This window comes from Lagenorhynchus albirostris, chromosome 9 (genome assembly GCF_949774975.1).
Source record: "Lagenorhynchus albirostris chromosome 9, mLagAlb1.1, whole genome shotgun sequence".
NCBI classification, from domain to species: Eukaryota; Metazoa; Chordata; class Mammalia; order Artiodactyla; family Delphinidae; genus Lagenorhynchus; species Lagenorhynchus albirostris.
Window position 1 is genome coordinate 54,085,601 of NC_083103.1, and position 18,078 is coordinate 54,103,678.

The 18,078-nt window shown below is 40.2% G+C and overlaps 1 protein-coding gene across 2 annotated transcripts in view; it reads left to right on the top strand.

Moving 5' to 3' along the window:
- Positions 1-597: 597 nt before the first annotated feature.
- Positions 598-18,078, top strand: part of ACER3 (alkaline ceramidase 3) — a 183,801-nt gene continuing 166,320 nt past the window's right edge. For both annotated transcript variants that reach the window (XM_060160095.1, XM_060160096.1), the window contains exon 1: positions 598-800. In XM_060160095.1, the coding sequence (XP_060016078.1) occupies positions 698-800 (103 nt within the window). In that variant the 5' untranslated portion in view covers positions 598-697. The remainder of the gene's footprint in view (positions 801-18,078) is intronic.

Genomic DNA, 18,078 nt, shown 5'->3' on the forward strand with positions numbered 1-18,078 from the left:
AGCTTGGAAGCCCAAACGGAAGCAGGTAAACTCTGCTTTAGTGCTCTGGCTGCACTGTTTTTTAGGATCCCAAAGTCCCCCCCCCCCGCCTTCTTTTTGCTCGGTCCGGGGTTTGTTGCCCTTTCCCTTTGTTCCCAGGTGACACTTATACCTTTATCAGAAAATTATTATTTTCTGGGAGTCCCCAGTGGGGCTGGGAGTATTCGGTTTCTGAGCTCCTTTTCAGGCCTGCGGCCGAAGAAAGACACTGTGGTGCCTCTCTGCACTGGTTTCATCAAGCCAGGGCTTGATTGAAGACTTCATCCCACCCCCGCCGCAGTAAAATCAACCCCCCCCCGCCCCGCCGCACACACACTGAAGCTCAAGCATCCAGATAGAAAACAGCCTCGGGGATGTCAGGAACGCCCAACCCACAGTCAAGGGCGTGTCGAGGCGGGGCCGGTGGCCCAGCTCACACCCCTTCCCTGGGAAGGAGGGGGCAGGGCAGTCCCGGCGCCCTCCGGCTGGGCCCTGCGCCGGCCGCGGTGGGCGGGGTCTCCGGCCGGGCGGGTCTCTGACGGCACCGGGCCCCGCCCCTCGGGGAGGGAGAGCGGGTGGAGCGCGAGGTTAGCGCGCCCGCAGGGCCAGAGCCGGCCTGGGAATCCGCGGAACCAAGCGCAACGAGCGGAGCGCCTGGGCGGCGGCGGCGACGCACGCTATGGCTCCGGCCGGAGACCGCGAGGGCTACTGGGGCCCCACGACCTCCACGCTGGACTGGTGCGAGGAGAACTACACGGTGACCTGGTACATCGCCGAGTTCTGTGAGTGCGGGTGCCGGCCTGAGGCGGGAGCGAGGGAGGGAGGGCGCGGGTCTGAAGGGGAGACGCCGCGTGAGGAAGGGACAGGGTGGACCTGGCCGCCGGGGGAGGCACGGGGCCTGGCCGGGGGAGGTGGCGTGGGGAGACCGGGCCAGGGGACAGGAACGGGAATGCTGCGGAGGAAGGCAGCAGCTAGGGGAATCCAGTGTGGCGGGCGAGGAGGGCCGGTCTGGACGGGTTGAGGGGGGCCTCGAGGTTGGGGGGCGGAAGAGATGTGGAGAGCCCCTGCTGGACCTTAGGGGAAGCCTGAGGGGCAGGGTTGGGAATGGGGATTTCGCTGCCTGAGGGGCAAGTAGGGGCAGCCCGAGTAGAGCTTGGGACAGTGGGGGACTCCGCTAATTTGAATGAGGGCCCGGGACACCTGCTTCTACTGTTGCTGCCACCACCTTCATCGCAAGGGCACAGGAGAAGGGAACAGGTCCTAGCTCAGTCTTCCCCCAAATACGTGAAAACGCGGTCTTTCCCTTCCTCGTTCTCTGTTCCTGTGAGTCCTTCTTCGGTCACCTCCAGGGAACGGTTTTCCCGCTCTCAGATACCGACCCCCAACACTTACCCCCCAGCCCAGTCTCACCCAGGGTATCTTCGGGTACCAGCTATCACCTCCTTTCTGAGTACGATCATTCAGCTGTCTCCTTGCACCAGGAGTGGAAGGCAGCATCTAGTCTGTACCTTCCGGCTCGTGCCAGGTTCCTAAGAGCACAAGGGATCAAGTCCCTACTCCACTCTGCCTCCTCTCTGACTACCTGACGAAGGTTAAGGTTCTTCTGAGGACGCTACTTGCACTGATTACACCTTCTGAGGACTTGGGGAAGAATCCTCCTCCAGCTCCTGCCCCTGACTGGCCCCTTGGGTGCTGTGTGTGTGTGTGTGTGTGTGTGTGTGTGTGTGTGTGTGTGTGTGTGTGTGTGTGTGTGTGTGTGTGTGTGTGTATTTCCCCAGATGATTGTTCCTTCCAGGCTAGGAACAGGAAAAATCTGCCACTTCTTTTTCTGTAGTTTACTGTGGTCAAGTTTTGAGAGCACAGCATTTGATCCTTCTTCAGGTACCTGCTTCTGGCAAGGTACAGAGGATATTTTTTGACTCACTATTACTGCCTTCTTTTAATTGGCTCAACTTTCTCAGGACATGAAGCAAAACTCTTTTTTAGCTAACCTTCCCATTGTTGGGTCTTTGTCCCAGGCAGGTGTTTGGCTTTGTAGGAAAGAGGCAAGACTTTCATGCCAGCTGATCCTACTTTATTGCATTCCCAGTAATTGGCTAGGATTAAAAAAAAAGAGAGAACTCTTTTGGTAGTTTTTAAGACTTTCAGTACTATTCCCTTTAAACTGTGATTTAGGCTGAGAGTTACTTTTCCTGAACTACTAGCTTAAATTAATAATTTTTATATAATAATGGATGAATATGGGCAAAGGGGTACATTCGTAGTATAATTACTCGGCAGCTCAAATGTTGGCAAAGGAAGTGCTTTATCAGTTTGCTGTTAGATCACGTTGGCAAACCCATACATGGTCCAGAGGAGGTCCACGAGAGAAGGGACTTAAAATTGTGCTTTCTGAACTAGAAATTTGTAATGTGGAAGAGTGAATGAAACTCAGGGTTCTTAAGATGTTGAATGGGCTGTGATATAGAGCAGTTAAGCTTTCTGTATTTCTCTAGAATGTGGAATTAGAGCCTATGGGTGGAAACTGCCTGTAAGGGGAGAGATTTTGCTTCAACGTAAGGAAAATTTTAAAGTTATAATCGTTGAATGGGTTGATTTGAGAGGTAGAGGGCTTGCTGTCACTGAAAGTGTTCAAACAGACCTTGCTCAACTAACTCACATGGATATTTTAGGGGGAATTAATTGTTTGGTAGAGAAAAGGGGTTGGCTTTAGTTGGCCTTTAGATCCTTTGCAGCTTTATGGGTCAATATAGGTAATAATGACTCTTAGTTTAGAATGAAGGATTAGAATCAAAAGAGAAAACTGGGATGAGAATCAAAAGAGAAAACTGACAGTTAAGTCATGTGAGTTATGAGACAGCAAGATACTACTGTTCTGACAGATAGCTCTGAGAAATGGGAAATGGCTTTAGTTCTTAACGACCTCAGAAGAGGAAACTCTGAGCAGCCGGCAGGGAGGGTTTTGACATAGGAATCAGGGGTTGCAAGAACAGGATGAGTGAGTGTTGGCAGCCCTTTGCACTTGTACCTTGGGAGAAAATGATCTGGAGGTGGTTGAGGTCAACCTTCTCAGCCAGCAAGTGGTGTGTGTCTATCATATCTTTGAGTAAGAGACTTGATCTTTGAAAAATAGGCTGATTAATAATGTGTTTAAAACAAATGCAACTTTATCATCATTATAATATTTACAATAATGATAGAAATATTCATAATAATAATAATGGTGATAATAGTTATATCTAAGTGCTTACTATGTACCACACTTTGCTAAGCACTTCATATATCATATCTTTTTCGATATTTACCATAATTCCAAAAAGAAGGCATTATTATCCTTATTTCACAGATTAGGAAATTGAAACTCTAACAAATAATTTATCTAAGGTTGCAAAAAGTGGGGTAGAGGTAGTATTCAAGTTGAGGTCTGACTCTAAAGCTGCTATACCATATTACTTCTATCACACATTCATTGTTTTGCCCCTGCCTGCAGGGGATGAAGACAAGCATGACTAATATACTATCACAGATGACAGATTGAATAACTATTCAAGAAGCCTATCTTTCAGCATCGGGGTGTGTGTGTTTTGGGTAATCTAAGGACAAGTTTGGGGAGTTGCATGTAAAGATGGCAACAGTTCTCAGTCACTGAAAAACCTGAAACGCTGTCTTCTTAACGTCATCCAAGATGAGCTCATATTCCTTTTTTGCTTGGGTGGATTGTAAGAATGAGGGGAAAAGGTAGCCAGTTTCTCTTCAGTTGTGAAATACTAAGTGCCTTGATGTGCCAGAAGTTACAGGTACTTTGCATGGTAGTATGGGACAATACAAACGACCATGCAAGTTAAAACCTGGCAAAGAAATCTTCATAATCAATGAGAAAAGTTATGAGTATTCCATGACCTTTACACATTTTTGTCAAACGTTGTAAATCCTCTTATTGTTAGTCATAAATTTATGGAGAAATGAAAAAAATGTTAAAACTAATATTTATTTAGTACACTGTAATTTAAAACATTAAAAACATTGAGAATTAAAATGTGTTATTTCTTTGTAGAAGAACTTATCTAGAGTACTTTGAGTAGTACTTGCCTTCTTGTCATGTAACCTATGATATGGAATGAGTATTTTTTTCTATGCCTTGGTGGATGGTCATGCTCCTTTCTAACTTTGGATCAGGTTCCAACATTTCATTCTTTGCACTTTCAATAATGTGAAATATTTCTGAGAGTTCCTTTAATGCAGAGTTTTTGCTGGTTCACTTCTGTTCCATCTTCATCCTTTTCTCACAATCACTTTCTTCATTTGTGTCGGTAAGTTTGCCTTCACTAAGTTCCTCTGGCTGCATATCTAGTCTCTTGAGTGGCAACAGGGTCAACATTGTCATGGTCAGTTATTTCTTCTATAACTCCGTTTATGTTTGATTGGGATATTATTTCCAACACTTACTTTTTTAAAAAATTTTATTTTATTGAAGTATAGTTGACTTACAATGTTGTATTAATTTCTACTGTAAAGCAAAGTGATTTGGTTATACATATATACATTCTTTTTCATATTCTTTTTCATCATGGTTTATCACAGGATATTGAATATAGTTCCCTGTGCTGTACCGTAGGACCTTGTTGTTTATTCATTCTCTATATAATAGTTTGCATCTACTAATCCTAAACTTCCAATCCATCCCTCCCCCACCCCCTTAACACTATTACTTTTTGTTTCTTTGCTGTACTTTCATCATTGTTGGCCTGTTCCACCTTTCAATTATCAATTTTTGTAGCATGTCACATACATTCATCACCAGGAGACAAGGAGGCAACTCAGCTACATGCTTTGCTGTCTGTACATGAACTGAATAACAGATGTGCAGTGACTAAACACCAACAGACTTTGCCCTGGTCTTTTATCTGTAGTTAGAAATTTAGGCAGAGAGATATTTTTCTGTCAGCACTTTGAAGATATTATTCCATTGTATCCTGGCTTTTACTGTTACTGATGAGGAGTCCACCAACGGCCTAATTGTTGTTCCTTTGCAATTTATTTTGTCAAATCCACCAACAAACTTTAAAAGAAGTGACTTGGTTAGTCACCAATCGTGATGTGCTTCTATTATTTACATAGTCATTTGTGGATTGAAGATCTAGTAGTGAAGTTTGTACTGTATTCAGTTATTCACAGTTAATATACTATGGTAACTGAAATTTGAATTGTGTTGTCGGGGAATTGGTATTGTTTAACGAAACTGTGGTAACTGAAATTTGTGCATATTAGAGCTCTGCAAAGTGAAGACTGCTTGTGTATTTCTAATCCTAGTAACATTCCTAGTAAGTAGGTGGTGTTATCCCCATTTTATAGGTGAGAGAACTGAGTCTTAGAGAAGTTAACTTGCTCAGTGTCATATAGCTATTAAGTGGCAGAAATGGTATTCAAATATAGGTCTGACAACTCTTTCTACTAAGAAACACTGTAACAGGAAGTGGAATTTCAGGTGCTGTCGTTTTTATGGAAGAAATATTTCCTAAAGGGAAGCAGAAGGGAATTCTGTGTTTTAATTATGGCCTCAAGGGAGAATTACCCGGTTAATTTTTTTTTTCAGAATGTTTAATTTATTCAGCAAGTATTTATTGAAAACTTATTTTGTCATTGACTTAAAATACAAAACTATACAAAGACTGTCTCTCTGTTCAAGGTAGCTAATAAGCCAGTAGAGGTATGAACAGATAAGTTCAAATAGGCATTTCCTACTTTCAAGGGAAATGCATTCCTAAAAATGTATTTGAAAGAAGAATGTTTAAAATTTGATATATTATAAAGGAGGGTTTATTTATCAGAAAGCTAAAAAATATTTTTAAATCCTAATTATGGGTTTCATAGGAGCTACTTCAGTCTGAGGGGGGTAACCTGGCTAGTAAGACTTTCATGGATGGGGAGAATGGATGGTAACTTCTGGTAGGACCATCTAGCTATCTCCCTTTTGTCCTTGGGCTAGGATGATTCAAGCTAGGTAGGTGTTGTCTCTTCTCACAGGTTTGCTGCCCCTCTCCCCATCCTATTCATAGGAATTGAGCAGAAGGGAAGCAGGGCAACCCTCAGTCTTTACGCCTTTATGATGGGATTTGCTTAGATGGGATAAAGGAGTCTGTCTTTCATTGCCAGTGCAGCACAAGACTAGAGAGGCTTTAATCAGCTGCCCCTGCCGTACACATATGCCACTCAAGGCATCTAGCTGCTTGTACCTCCTTGCACCCTTTTCCTATCGTTTTTTCAGGCCCCTTCCCACTATCTTCTCTGAATAGTAGCCTCAAGGAAGTGAGCGTGCTTCAGGCTTCTTTTGGCCATGGGGTCCTGTGGGCTGGTGGAGTGACATCCTGTCACCTTAAGGAAGATAGTCTTTTTCCTGAGGGTTATTGATGAGCAAGCATCACTGCCTCTGACTCATAGCTCAGAAACACCGTAAGTCCACTGAAGAATGAAGGCCAAATGAAGGGTCAAATTTAGTGTACCAAAGGGTTTAGATTTAATTTATACAGTCAGAGACTGCCAGTAAATTGTTCCGGGTGCTATGATGGACATATGTATATGGTGCTTTGGAATGCAAGGAAGGGGTGCTTATTAAAAACTTAAAGCATAAAGGCTTTACAGTGTTAGTGCTGGAAGAACTGCCATACCAGCTAGCTAGCTGGTTGGTTGGTTGTGTATTTATTTATTTATTAATCATTGTGGAAAGACACACATAACATAAAATTTACCATCTTAACCATTTTTCAGTGTACAGTTCTGTAGTGTTAAGTACACTGACACTGTTGTGCAACCAATCTCCAGAACTCTTTTCATCTTGTAAAACTGAAACTCCATTTCCATTTAACAACTCCGTATTCCCTCCTCCCCCGCAGACCCTGGCAACCAATCTTCTGCTTTTTGTCTCTATGAATTTATATAAGTGAAATCAACAGTGGGTTTTTTTGTTTGTTTGTTTTTGGTGACTGGCTTATTTCACTTAGCATAATGTCCTTATGTAGCATTTTGTAGCATGTGTTAGAATGTCCTTCTTTCCAAAGGCTGAATAATATTTCATTGTATGTATACACTACATTTGCTTATCTATTCATCCATTGATGGACACATGGGTTGCTTCCACCTCTTGGCTGTAGTGAATAGTGAGGCTGTGACATGGGTGTACAAATATCTCTTCAACCCAAAAGTGGAATTTCTGGATCATATGGTGACATAGTGTCTATTTTAACTTTTTCATTAGAAAGAAGCATTTTATTATTTTCTGTCATGGGCTCCATGAATTTATTATTATTTTTATATAAATTGTAACTTATTATTTCTACATAAATTATAATTATTAATGTACTTTATCCCCATTTCAAATAATCAGAGGCACAGGTGACTATCAATTAGAGGAGATCTAGTCACTGTTACTACACTGTATTGATCCATATGAGATATATGAGATAAGGTAATGTATTACCTTAATATATTGATATAATTCTAGTCCAAAGCAAAAGAGCATAATAATTTCATTGCAGCCTTATTTCAGATAAATATGATTTTTGAGATACTGAAAATAGCCAATAGAAATAATAAAAGCTAACATTATGGGACACTATGTGCAAAGCTCTATGTGTATATTATCTTATACGAACCCTTATTATAATCCTTATAAGAACTCTTTTAAAGTTTAAGACGTTTAAGTAACTTGCCCTAGGTCAACACTATTAAGTGGCAGAGCCTAAGGGACCCAAGGGCCATTTGATTCTAAAGCTATGCGCTTAACTATCATACTATCTTGCCTCCCTCCCGTTACTACTTTTTCAGACCCCAGTGCATCCAGGGACCTCAGGTTGGTAACTAGTGGTCTAACCTTCTCATTTTACATGCAAGGAGAAGGACCTTGAGAGTTGACATGATTTGCTGAAGATTATATTGCCAATTAGTTGTGAAACCTAGACCAGAATCCACATTCAGTAGTTTCTCAGTATGGGAAATAGTAGAGCTGAGGAGGATGATGTCAAATATCGTTGATGTCATATTGTTAATGGGTTACCAGGTCATAGGACTTCCTCAGAACAACAAGAGCTCCTAATTAACTATTTTTTTTTATGGTGAAGATACCTAACGTCTGTAGAGTGCTTTATAGTAGTTCTGCTCAGATTTTAATGTGCATGTGAATTCCCTGGAGGTCTTGTTAACATTCATATTCCAGTACAGTAGGTCTGGAATGTGGCCTTAGATTCTGCATTTCTTATAAGCTATGAGATGACTCCAGTGCTGTTGGTCTGGAGATTATACTTGGAGAAGCAAGACTTTATAGTTCAAAAAACACTGGTAATTCTTTTTTTCCTATGGGGTGTAAGCATTATCACTGTTTCTATGTAAGGAACCAGGTTCAAAAGGATAAGTGACCTGTTCAGGATCACAGGGCTGGTACTGGAACCTAAGTTTCTAACTTGAAAATCAAGTTAGGTGTTGATCACTACCCCCCTCCTCCACCCTGCTCCCAGCAGTAACAGGCCAAAAATACTGCATGTGAACTGAAGTTTGAAAATGATTGTTCTGGGTAATGAGCTAAATTGAATTTAAAATTGAACATGTTACATTTTCATTTTAGAAACAGTTTTCTTTCCATTTGTTCCCAATACCTAAGCGAAGCTCAAACCAAACTATCTTTCAGACTTTGGTCTATAGTTAGTAATTAGTTGTAAGTGGATCTGCACAGTTCGAGCCTGTTTTGTTCAAGGGTCAACCGTATGTACTGTGTTTTTTCATATATATAAATACCTATGGTAAAATTTAATTTATAAATTAAGCGCAATAAGAGATTAATAACAGCTAATAATAAAATAGAACAGTTATAACAATATACTGTAATAAAAGTTATGTGAATGTGGTCTCTCTCAAAATATCTTATTGTACTGTACTTACCCTTACTGTTGTGATGATCTGAGATGATAAAATGCCTACATGATGAGAAGGTATTGTGATCTAGTGTTAGGCTACTATTAACTTCTGATTATGCAGAGGAGATTCATTTGCTTTGGGTGATCCTGGATCATTGAACCATAATGATGTGGATGGTTGGATGTCAGGAGCAGATGATGTTGATGGCTGAGGATCCTAGGTGGGACAGAGCAGGACGGTGCAAGATTCATTATGCTACTCAGAACAGTGCACAGTTAAAACCTTATGAATTGTTTATTTCTGGAATTTTCCATTTAATATTTTCAGACTGCAGTTGACTATGGGTATTTGAAAGCTTGGAGAGTGAAACCACAGATTAGGAGAAACTACTGTATTTGAAGGCTAAGTACAGTTTGAAGTCTAATCTTGATTTAGCATTTACCTAGGTCATCCAAGATTTTAACTAGGAAAAATTGTCATTTGGTAGCACATGTTGGAAGAAATGATTTATTTCCTTTTTTTTTTTTGGCTGCGCTGTGCAGCATATGGGGGATCTTAGTTCCCTAACCAGGGATCGAACCCATGCCCCCTGCAGTGGAAGCGCAGAGTCTTAACCACTGGACCGGCAGAGAAGTCCCTATTTACTTATTTTAGTGGAACAGTAATTGATGTATGGGTAAATAAGGAGAACAAATACCTCAAATTGTAATTTGGGCAACTTTACTAACTGGAATACAGAGAATAGTAAACATTTAAAGTTTTGTCCAGTACACTATTATTTCAGGTTGAAATTTTAAGTTGTTTATTTGATTTTGGGGTTCTACCCTTGTTCCTTTGCCAACTGTTTCACAGTGGGCGGAAAAAAACACTCACCCGGAGAGTTTTCAGTAGTGCAACAAAGAGTGTTTTATAATAAATAAGTAAGGGCGGCTTCCCTGGTGGCGCAGTGGTTGGGAGTATGCCTCCCAATGTAGGCGACACGGGTTCGAGCCCTGGTCTGGGAGGATCCCACATGCCGCAGAGCAACTCGGCCCGTGCGCCACAACTACTGAGCTTGCGTTCTGGAGCCCGGGAGCCACAACTGCTGAAGCCCGCGCGCCTAGAGCCCGTGCTCGGCAACAAGAGAAGCCACCGCAATGAGAAGCCCGCGCACCACAGCGAAGAGTAGCCCCCGCTCGCCACAACTGGAGAAAGCCCGCACGCAGCAATGAAGGCCCAATGCAGCCCCCCCCCCAAAAAAAAATAAGGGCATGAAGAAACATTTTAGGACCCAGAAAAATGATTGAGCCCAAAAGAGACAGCAAAAGCAGTTTATGGTGACATGAAACCCTACATGCTTTCCTGTGGGGAAAGTACCTGACATAATGACTTGAAGTCAGAATCAGAATCCTCTCTGAACATTGCTCCATTGAACATTGTGACTTTGGGCAAATCACTTAATCATTCTTTGTACCAGTTTATTTTCTATAAAATGAGAACAATGAATATCTGGTAGGGTTGTGAGAATTAAATGGCATGATACATGTGAAAACGCACAGGGAAGTGCCTGGCAAATACTAGGTGCTCAATAAAAGTCAAATTGGAATCTAGTCAAAATAAGTTTAAAAAATAAATACTACTTTGTTATAGTTGTGACCTTCCTATCTGTGATGGTTAGTTTTATGTGTGAACTTGGCTTGGCTATAGTATCCAGTTACTTAATCAAATACTGATCTAGGTATTGCTCTGAAGGAATCTTGTAAATGTGGTTAACACCTACAGTCAGTTGACTTTAAGTGAAGATTACCCTCAATAATGTGAGTGGGCCTCATTTAAACAGTTGACAGGCCGTAAGAGCAAACACTGAGTTTAGGGATTGGGGTAGGGAAGTTAAACCTTTATTTGGGGAGGTCTCCTGTCTGACCCCTCACCTTGGTGGACTTCCCCTCCCTTCACCCCTCTTCCCTTTCTTCCTTCTTTGTTTCATTTATTTGAATATTTCGAATATACCAGAATTTTTAGATGTTTTCAGTGGAAAGGTCAGTTGGAGTATCTAGTGTGCCGCACAACCTTAACCCGATTGCTTTTTTTTTTTTTTTTTTGGCGGTACGCGGGCCTCTCACTGCTGCGGCCTCTCCCGTCGCGGAGCACAGGCTCCGGACGCGCAGGCTCAGCGGCCATGGCTCACGGGCCCTAGCCGCTCCGTGGTATGTGGGATCCTCCCGGACCGGGGCACGAACCCGTGTCCTCTGTATCGGCAGGCGGACTCTCAACCACTGCGCCACCAGGGAAGCCCTAACCCGATTGCTTTTGCATCTGCTGTTCCCTTGTCATTTGTAGCTGCATTCCCAGTCAGTGGATACCTCTTTAAACCTTGACTGATTACTCCTTACAGAATTAGGTGCTTCTTCTGTTTCCATTTGAAGACTTTATATTGACTGAAGGATAAAGGCCAAATAGTAAATATGGCATGAAAAGCCCCTTTTTTAAATGAATATTTTCACATGTACAGCAAAGTTAGAAGAATTTTGCAGTGATTATCCATTCACCTATTGCCTAAATCCTACCAATAACATTTTAGTATACAGTACTTTTTTTAATCTTATATCTATTTATCCATTCCTCTCTCTATCAATTCATTTTATTTTTTGATACATTTTAAAGTAAATTGCAAACATCTGTATACTTTCCCTCTAAATATTTCAACATACATATCATTAAAGTTCAATTCTCTGTTTTTTCTTTGGATGTAAAATTTGTATTCAATGTAAATGCACAAATCGTGTGTATTTGCTGAATTTTAAGAAGTGCATTTATATGCATAACCAAAACCCCTATCAAGATAGAGAACTTTACCCGTCAAACATGAAAGTTCCTCATGCCCCTTCCCTGTAATTCTCACCTTCACCTTCCCCCTTCTCTCCAGGGCAACTATCTGTTCTGATTTTTTTCTTCACCATAAATTAGATTTGTTCATTCTAGGACTGCATGTGAGTAGAATTATATAATATTTACTATTTGGTGTCAGGTTTCTTTCACTCACATAGTATTTTTGATATTCATGTTGTTGCATGTGTTGGTAGTTCCTTTTTATTGCCAATTAGTATTCCATTGTATGAATGTAACATAGTTTATCTATTTTCCTGTTGATGCACACCTGGCTGTTTTCAGGTTTTGGTAACCATAAAGCTGTGATATACATTCTTGTACAGGTCTTCTTGTGGATATATATTTTCATTTCTCATAGGTAGATACCTAGACATTTAGGTTACTTCCATGTCTTGGCTGTTGCAAACAGTGCTGCTATGAACATTGTGGTAGTTTTTGTCTTTTCTGGATATATGCCCAGGAGTGGGACTCTGGATTATATGGTAACCCTATTTTTAGGTTTTTAAGGAACATCCATACTGTTCTCCTCAGTGGCTGCACCAATTTATTGTACAATCCCACCAACAGTGTAGGAGGGTTCCTTTTCCTCCACACCCTCTCCAGCATTTATTATTTGTAGACTTTTTGATGATGGCCATTCTGATTGGTGTGAGGTGATGATACCTCATTGTAGTTTTTTTTTTTTTTTTTGCGGTGCGCGGGCCTCTCACCGTTGCGGCCTCTCCCGTTGCGGAGCACAGGCTCTGGACGCGCAGGCTCAGCGGCCATGGCTCATGGGCCCAGCTGCTCCACGGGATGTGGGATCTTCCCGGACCGGGGCACGAACCCGCGTCCCCTGCATCGGCAGGCGGGCACTCAACCACTGCGCCACCAGGGAAGCCCCTCATTGTAGTTTTGATTTACATTTCTCTAATAATTAGTGATGTTGAGCATCTTTTCATGTGCCTATTGGCCATCTGTATGTCTTCTTTGGAGAAATACCTATTTAGGTCTTATGCCCATTTTTTGATTGGGTTGTTTGTTTTTTTGATATTGAGTTGTATGAGCTGTTTATATATTTTGGAAATGAAGTCCTTGTCAGTTGCATTGTTTGCATTTTCTCCCATTCCATAAGTTGTCCCCATGTACACACATGCTTTTTTAAAGTAGATGTGAGGGCAGTCTGGCTTTGTTGTCTGATATTCTGTTGATCTGTTGATCACTGGAGTTGATTCAATTAGGCTTGCCAATCAAATGGATATTCTTTGTTCTCACTATTCTAGGAATGTCCAATTTAAAGCTTGACAATTGAAGAGAATTATGACCTTGATAAAGGAGGACTATTCTTTGGTTAAGAGCAGCCATCATTGGGTAAACATTTAGCCCCCTATGTGCCCTTCCCTCATCCCATCTTCTTTCTTTTTCTTCAGAGATAACCACTATCCTTAATTTTGTGTTTCATTTCCTAGTCTTTTACCACTTAAGCATTCCTAGAAAATACAGTTTAGGTTTGCTTGTTTTACATTTTATGTGAGTGGAATTTTACTGTATATACGTTCTTCTGCAACTTGTTTTTTTCACTCAAATTGTGGTCCTTAGTATCATCCACGTTCCTGAGAATTATCTACGTTGATAGGTTAGGTAGTTCATTTTTTTTCTTACTGTTGTTTAGAATTTCACTGTATGAATATATTGATTTATCCATTCTTCAGTCGTTGGATGTTTTGTTGTTTCCAGGTGTTTGATATTACAAATAATGCTGTGAACATTCTTGTACATCTTCTGGTACACACAAGTGTAAGAGTGTCTGTATATATTTAGGAGTATAATTATTAGATTGTAGAGCATGCCTATATTCAACTTTTATTAGATCAGAGGTTCTCAGACTTTTTGGTCTTATGACCCCTGTACACATTTAAAATTATTGAGAACCCTGGAGAACTTTGCGAGTTAAGTCTATTGGTATTTACTATATTAGAAGTTAAAATTAGAAACAAATGTTTATTAGTCCATTTAAGATTTGTGTCTATGAGAAATGAGATTTGTCCTGCTGTTGAATCAGTAGTTTGTTCCTTTTTATTGCTGAGTAGTATTTCATTATATGAATATACTATAGTTAGTTTATCCATTTACCTATTGATACTAGGACTGTTTACGTTTTTGGCTATTATGAATAAAGCTGCTATGAACATTCTTATTCAAGTCTTTTTGTGAACATATATTTTTCATCTTTCTTGGGTAAATTCATAGAAGTGGAATTACCAGGTCATAGAGTTAGTTTTTTAAGGGACTGCAAGACTTTTTTCTAAAGTGATGTAACTTTTCATTCTCATCATGGAAGTTTTGGGTGCTCCACACACTCAAGGACTTTAGCGTTGCCATGCTTTTTAATTTTGTCTATTCTGGAGTGTGTATAGTGGCATCTCATTGTGATTTTTTTTTTTATTTTGTTGCGGTATGCGGGCCTCTCACTGCTGTGGCCTCTCCCGTTGCGGAGCACAGGCTCCGGACGCACGGGCCCAGCGGCCATGGCTCACGGGCCCAGCCTCTCCGCGGCATGTGGGATCTTCCCAGACTGGGACACGAACCCGCGTCCCCTGCATTGGCAGGCGGACTCCCAACCACTGCGCCACCAGGGAAGCCCTCATTGTGATTTTAATTAGCATTTACTGATAACTAAAGATGCTGAGCACATTTTCATGTGCTTCTTGGACATTCGTATATCTTCTTTTGTATATTGTCTTTTCAGATCTTTTGCCCATTAAAAAAAGTTGGGTTGTCTTTTTATTTTTAAAATTAATTTTATTTTTGGCTGTGGTGAGTCTTCGTTGCAGCACGCGGACTTTCTCTAGTTGTGGCGAGCGGGGCCTACTCTTCGTTGCAGTGTGCGGGCTTCTCATTGCGGTGGCTTCTCTTGTCACGGAGCACAGGCTCTAGGTGCGTGGGCTTCAGTAGTTGTGGCACACGGGCTAAGTTGCTCCGCAACATGTGGGATCTTCCCGGACCAGGGCTTGAACCCATGTCCCCTGCATTGGCAGACAGATTCTCAACCACTGTGCCACCAGTGAAGCCCGGGTTGTCTTTTTTTAAAATCTTTTAAATTAATTTATTAATTTTTATATTTATTTTTGGCTGTGTTGGGTCTTCGTTTCTGTGCGAGGGCTTTCTCTAGTTGCGGCAAGCGGGGGCCACTCTTCATCGCGGTGCGTGGGCCTCTTCACTGTCTTGGCCTCTCTTGTTGCAGAGCACAGGCTCCAGACGTGCAAGGCTCAGTAGTTGCGGCTCACGGGCCTAGTTGCTCCGCGGCATGTGGGATCTTCCCAGACCAGGGCTCGAACCCGTGTCCCCTGCATTAGCAGGCAGATTCTCAACCACTGCACCACCAGGGAAGCCCCCGGGTTGTCTTTTTATTATTGAGTTGCAAGGTTCCTTATATATTCTGGACATAAGTCCTTTTATCAGATGGATGTTTGGTGACTGTTTTCTCCCTGTCTATGTTTTGTCTATTCATTTTCTAAAAAGTATCTTTTAATGAGGAGAAGTTTAAAATTTTTATGGAGTCTAATTTATCTTTTTTTTTATAGTTATTGCTTTCCTTATCCCGTTTAGAAACTTTTGTCTACCCTCAGATTATAAAGATATTTTCCCATATTCTCTTATAGAAGTTTTATAGTTATAGCTTGATACTTAGATCTATATCCATCTCAAATTCATTGTATATATGGTGTGAGGTAGGGATTGAAGTTTATTTTTTTCTCATATGCATGTCCAGTTGTTACAGTGTTATTTGCTGAAAAAACATTCCCCCCCACATTGGATTGCTTTTGCTCTTTTGTCAAAAATCAGTGAGCTGTACATGTAGGTCTATTTCTGGGCTCTCTGCTCTGTTGATCTATTTGCATATCCTTATGCCATTACCACAGAGTCTTGATATATATAGCTTTATAGTGGACCTTGAAATCAACTACTATAAATCTTCCAACTTGGTTCTTTTAAAATATTGTTTTGGATATTTAGGTCTTATGCATTTTCATATAAATTTTTGAATCAGCTTGTCTATTATGGTGGTTTTAAAAGATGTGCACTTTGCTATTTCTCTGTAGAACTTAATTACCTTCCCCTTGAGTGTGGTCCAAATTTAGTACCTTGCTTCTAATAAAATAAATTAGAAGTAATGTGATGAAACTTTGGATACTAGGTTATAAAAGGCATGACTGCTTCCCTCTTGGCCTCTTTCTTGGATCACTCACTCTGGGGGAAGACAGCCCTCATGTCATGAAAGGTCTATGTGATGAGGAACTGAGGCCTCCAGCCAACAGACAGGTGAATTAGCCATCTCGAAAGTTGACCTTCCAGCTCCATTTAGGCCTTCAGATGACTTTGGAGCTGGCCAACATTTTGACTACATTCCCATGAGAGATCCTGAGTCTGAACTGTTTCCATATTTTTGACTCTCAGAAATTATGTGACATAATAAATGTCTGATGTTTTAAGCTGCTAAGTTTTGAGGTAATCTGTTATATAAAATAGATAATACATCAATTTTTATTTTAAAAGCCTACTGGGATTGTATCATATTATAAATCATCTTGGCGAAACAGACATCTTAAAAATATGAGTCTTACAATCCACCATGTTATATTTCTCCATTTATGTAGGTCTCCTTTAATTTTTCTCAGTAGTTTTCATTGTAGAGGTCTTAAACATCTTGTTAAATTTATTTCTAAGTACTTTATATTTTTTGATGTTCTTATAAATTATATTCTTAAAATTTCATTTTTCTCATTGTTTCTCTATTGCTAGCATAGATATTTAAATTGATTTTTGTCATCATCCTTATATCTTCTACCTTGCTAAACTTATTAATTTTTTGTCACTAAGTAAATAATCATGTAATCTATGAATAGAAAGTTTCGCTTCATCCATTTCAGTAATCTTTATGCATTATTTTTCTTCCCATACTGTACTGGCTAGGACCTTCCAGTACATTGTTGAGTAGAAGTGATATGAGCAAACAGCTTTGCCATTTTTATTTTTTAATTTAAGGAGGAAAGCATTAAATATTTTATTATTAGATATGATGGGTTTTTTATTATTAGGTAAGCTGTAGATTTTTTGTAGGACTTCTTGGTTGAGGAAATTCTTTTCTTTTCCTGACTTGCTTGAGTTTTATCATGAGTGGGTATTGAATTTTGTCAAATATTATTCTATACCTGTTGAAGTGATTTTGTCCTTTCTGTTAATATGATGAAGTCAATTGATTGATTTTTTAATGTTGGACCAACTTTGCTTTCCTGGCCCATTTGGACATGAGGTATTAGCATCTCTGTCTCTCCTTCTCTATCTCTGTCTATGTCCATGTCCATATCCATATCTATATCTATAAATCTATATCTGGGTTTGATTTGCCAGTACAGTTGCCCCATGAACAACATGGGTTTGAACTGTGCAAGTCCACTTATACAGGGATTTTTTTTCAGTGAATATGTGCTACAGTACTACATGATCCTGGTTGGTTGAACCCACTGATATGGAGCCCATGGGTGCAGAGTGCGGACTGTAAAGTTATGCTCAGATTTTCAACTGCTTGGAGGGTTGGCTTCCCTAACCCCAGTGTTGCTCAAGGGCCAACTGTATTTTTGTTAAGGATTTTGTATCTTTGTTCATGAGAGAGACTGGTCTATAATTTTGTTTTCCATTATGTTTCTTTTGTCAGTTTTTTATAGGTTGTATTTTTCAAGAAGTTTATTTTATGTAAATTGCTGAATTTTCTGATGTTCTCTTATTGGTCTTTTAATGTCTGTAGACTCTAAGGTGATCTCTGCTCTTTCATTCCTCATATTGGTAGTTTGTGTATTCTCTCTTTTTTTGTTGATTAATCATCTTAGTGGTTTATTAAATGTTATTAATCATGTCAGAGGTACAACTTCTTGCTATGTTAATTTTCTCTACTTTTTTCTTATTCTATTCTTTTTTCTTTTACTTATTTTTTATTCAATTTATTATTTTTTTAGTTTCATGAGATAGAAGCTTAGAACACTAATTTTAGACCTTATTTAAAAAAATTAGAATCATTTATAGTTATAAATTTCACTCTTAGCACTCTATAGCTGTGTGTCAACACATTTTAATATGCTTTATTTCCATTCTTCCTGTGATTTCTTTTACATGACCCATAGGTTAAAGAAGAAATCACAGGGGAAGTAGAAATAAACTATAGGTTATATAGAAGTGTGTTGTCTAATTACCAAATATTTGGAATTTGCAAGGTATCTTTTTGTTAGTGATTTCTAGTTTAATTTCATTATG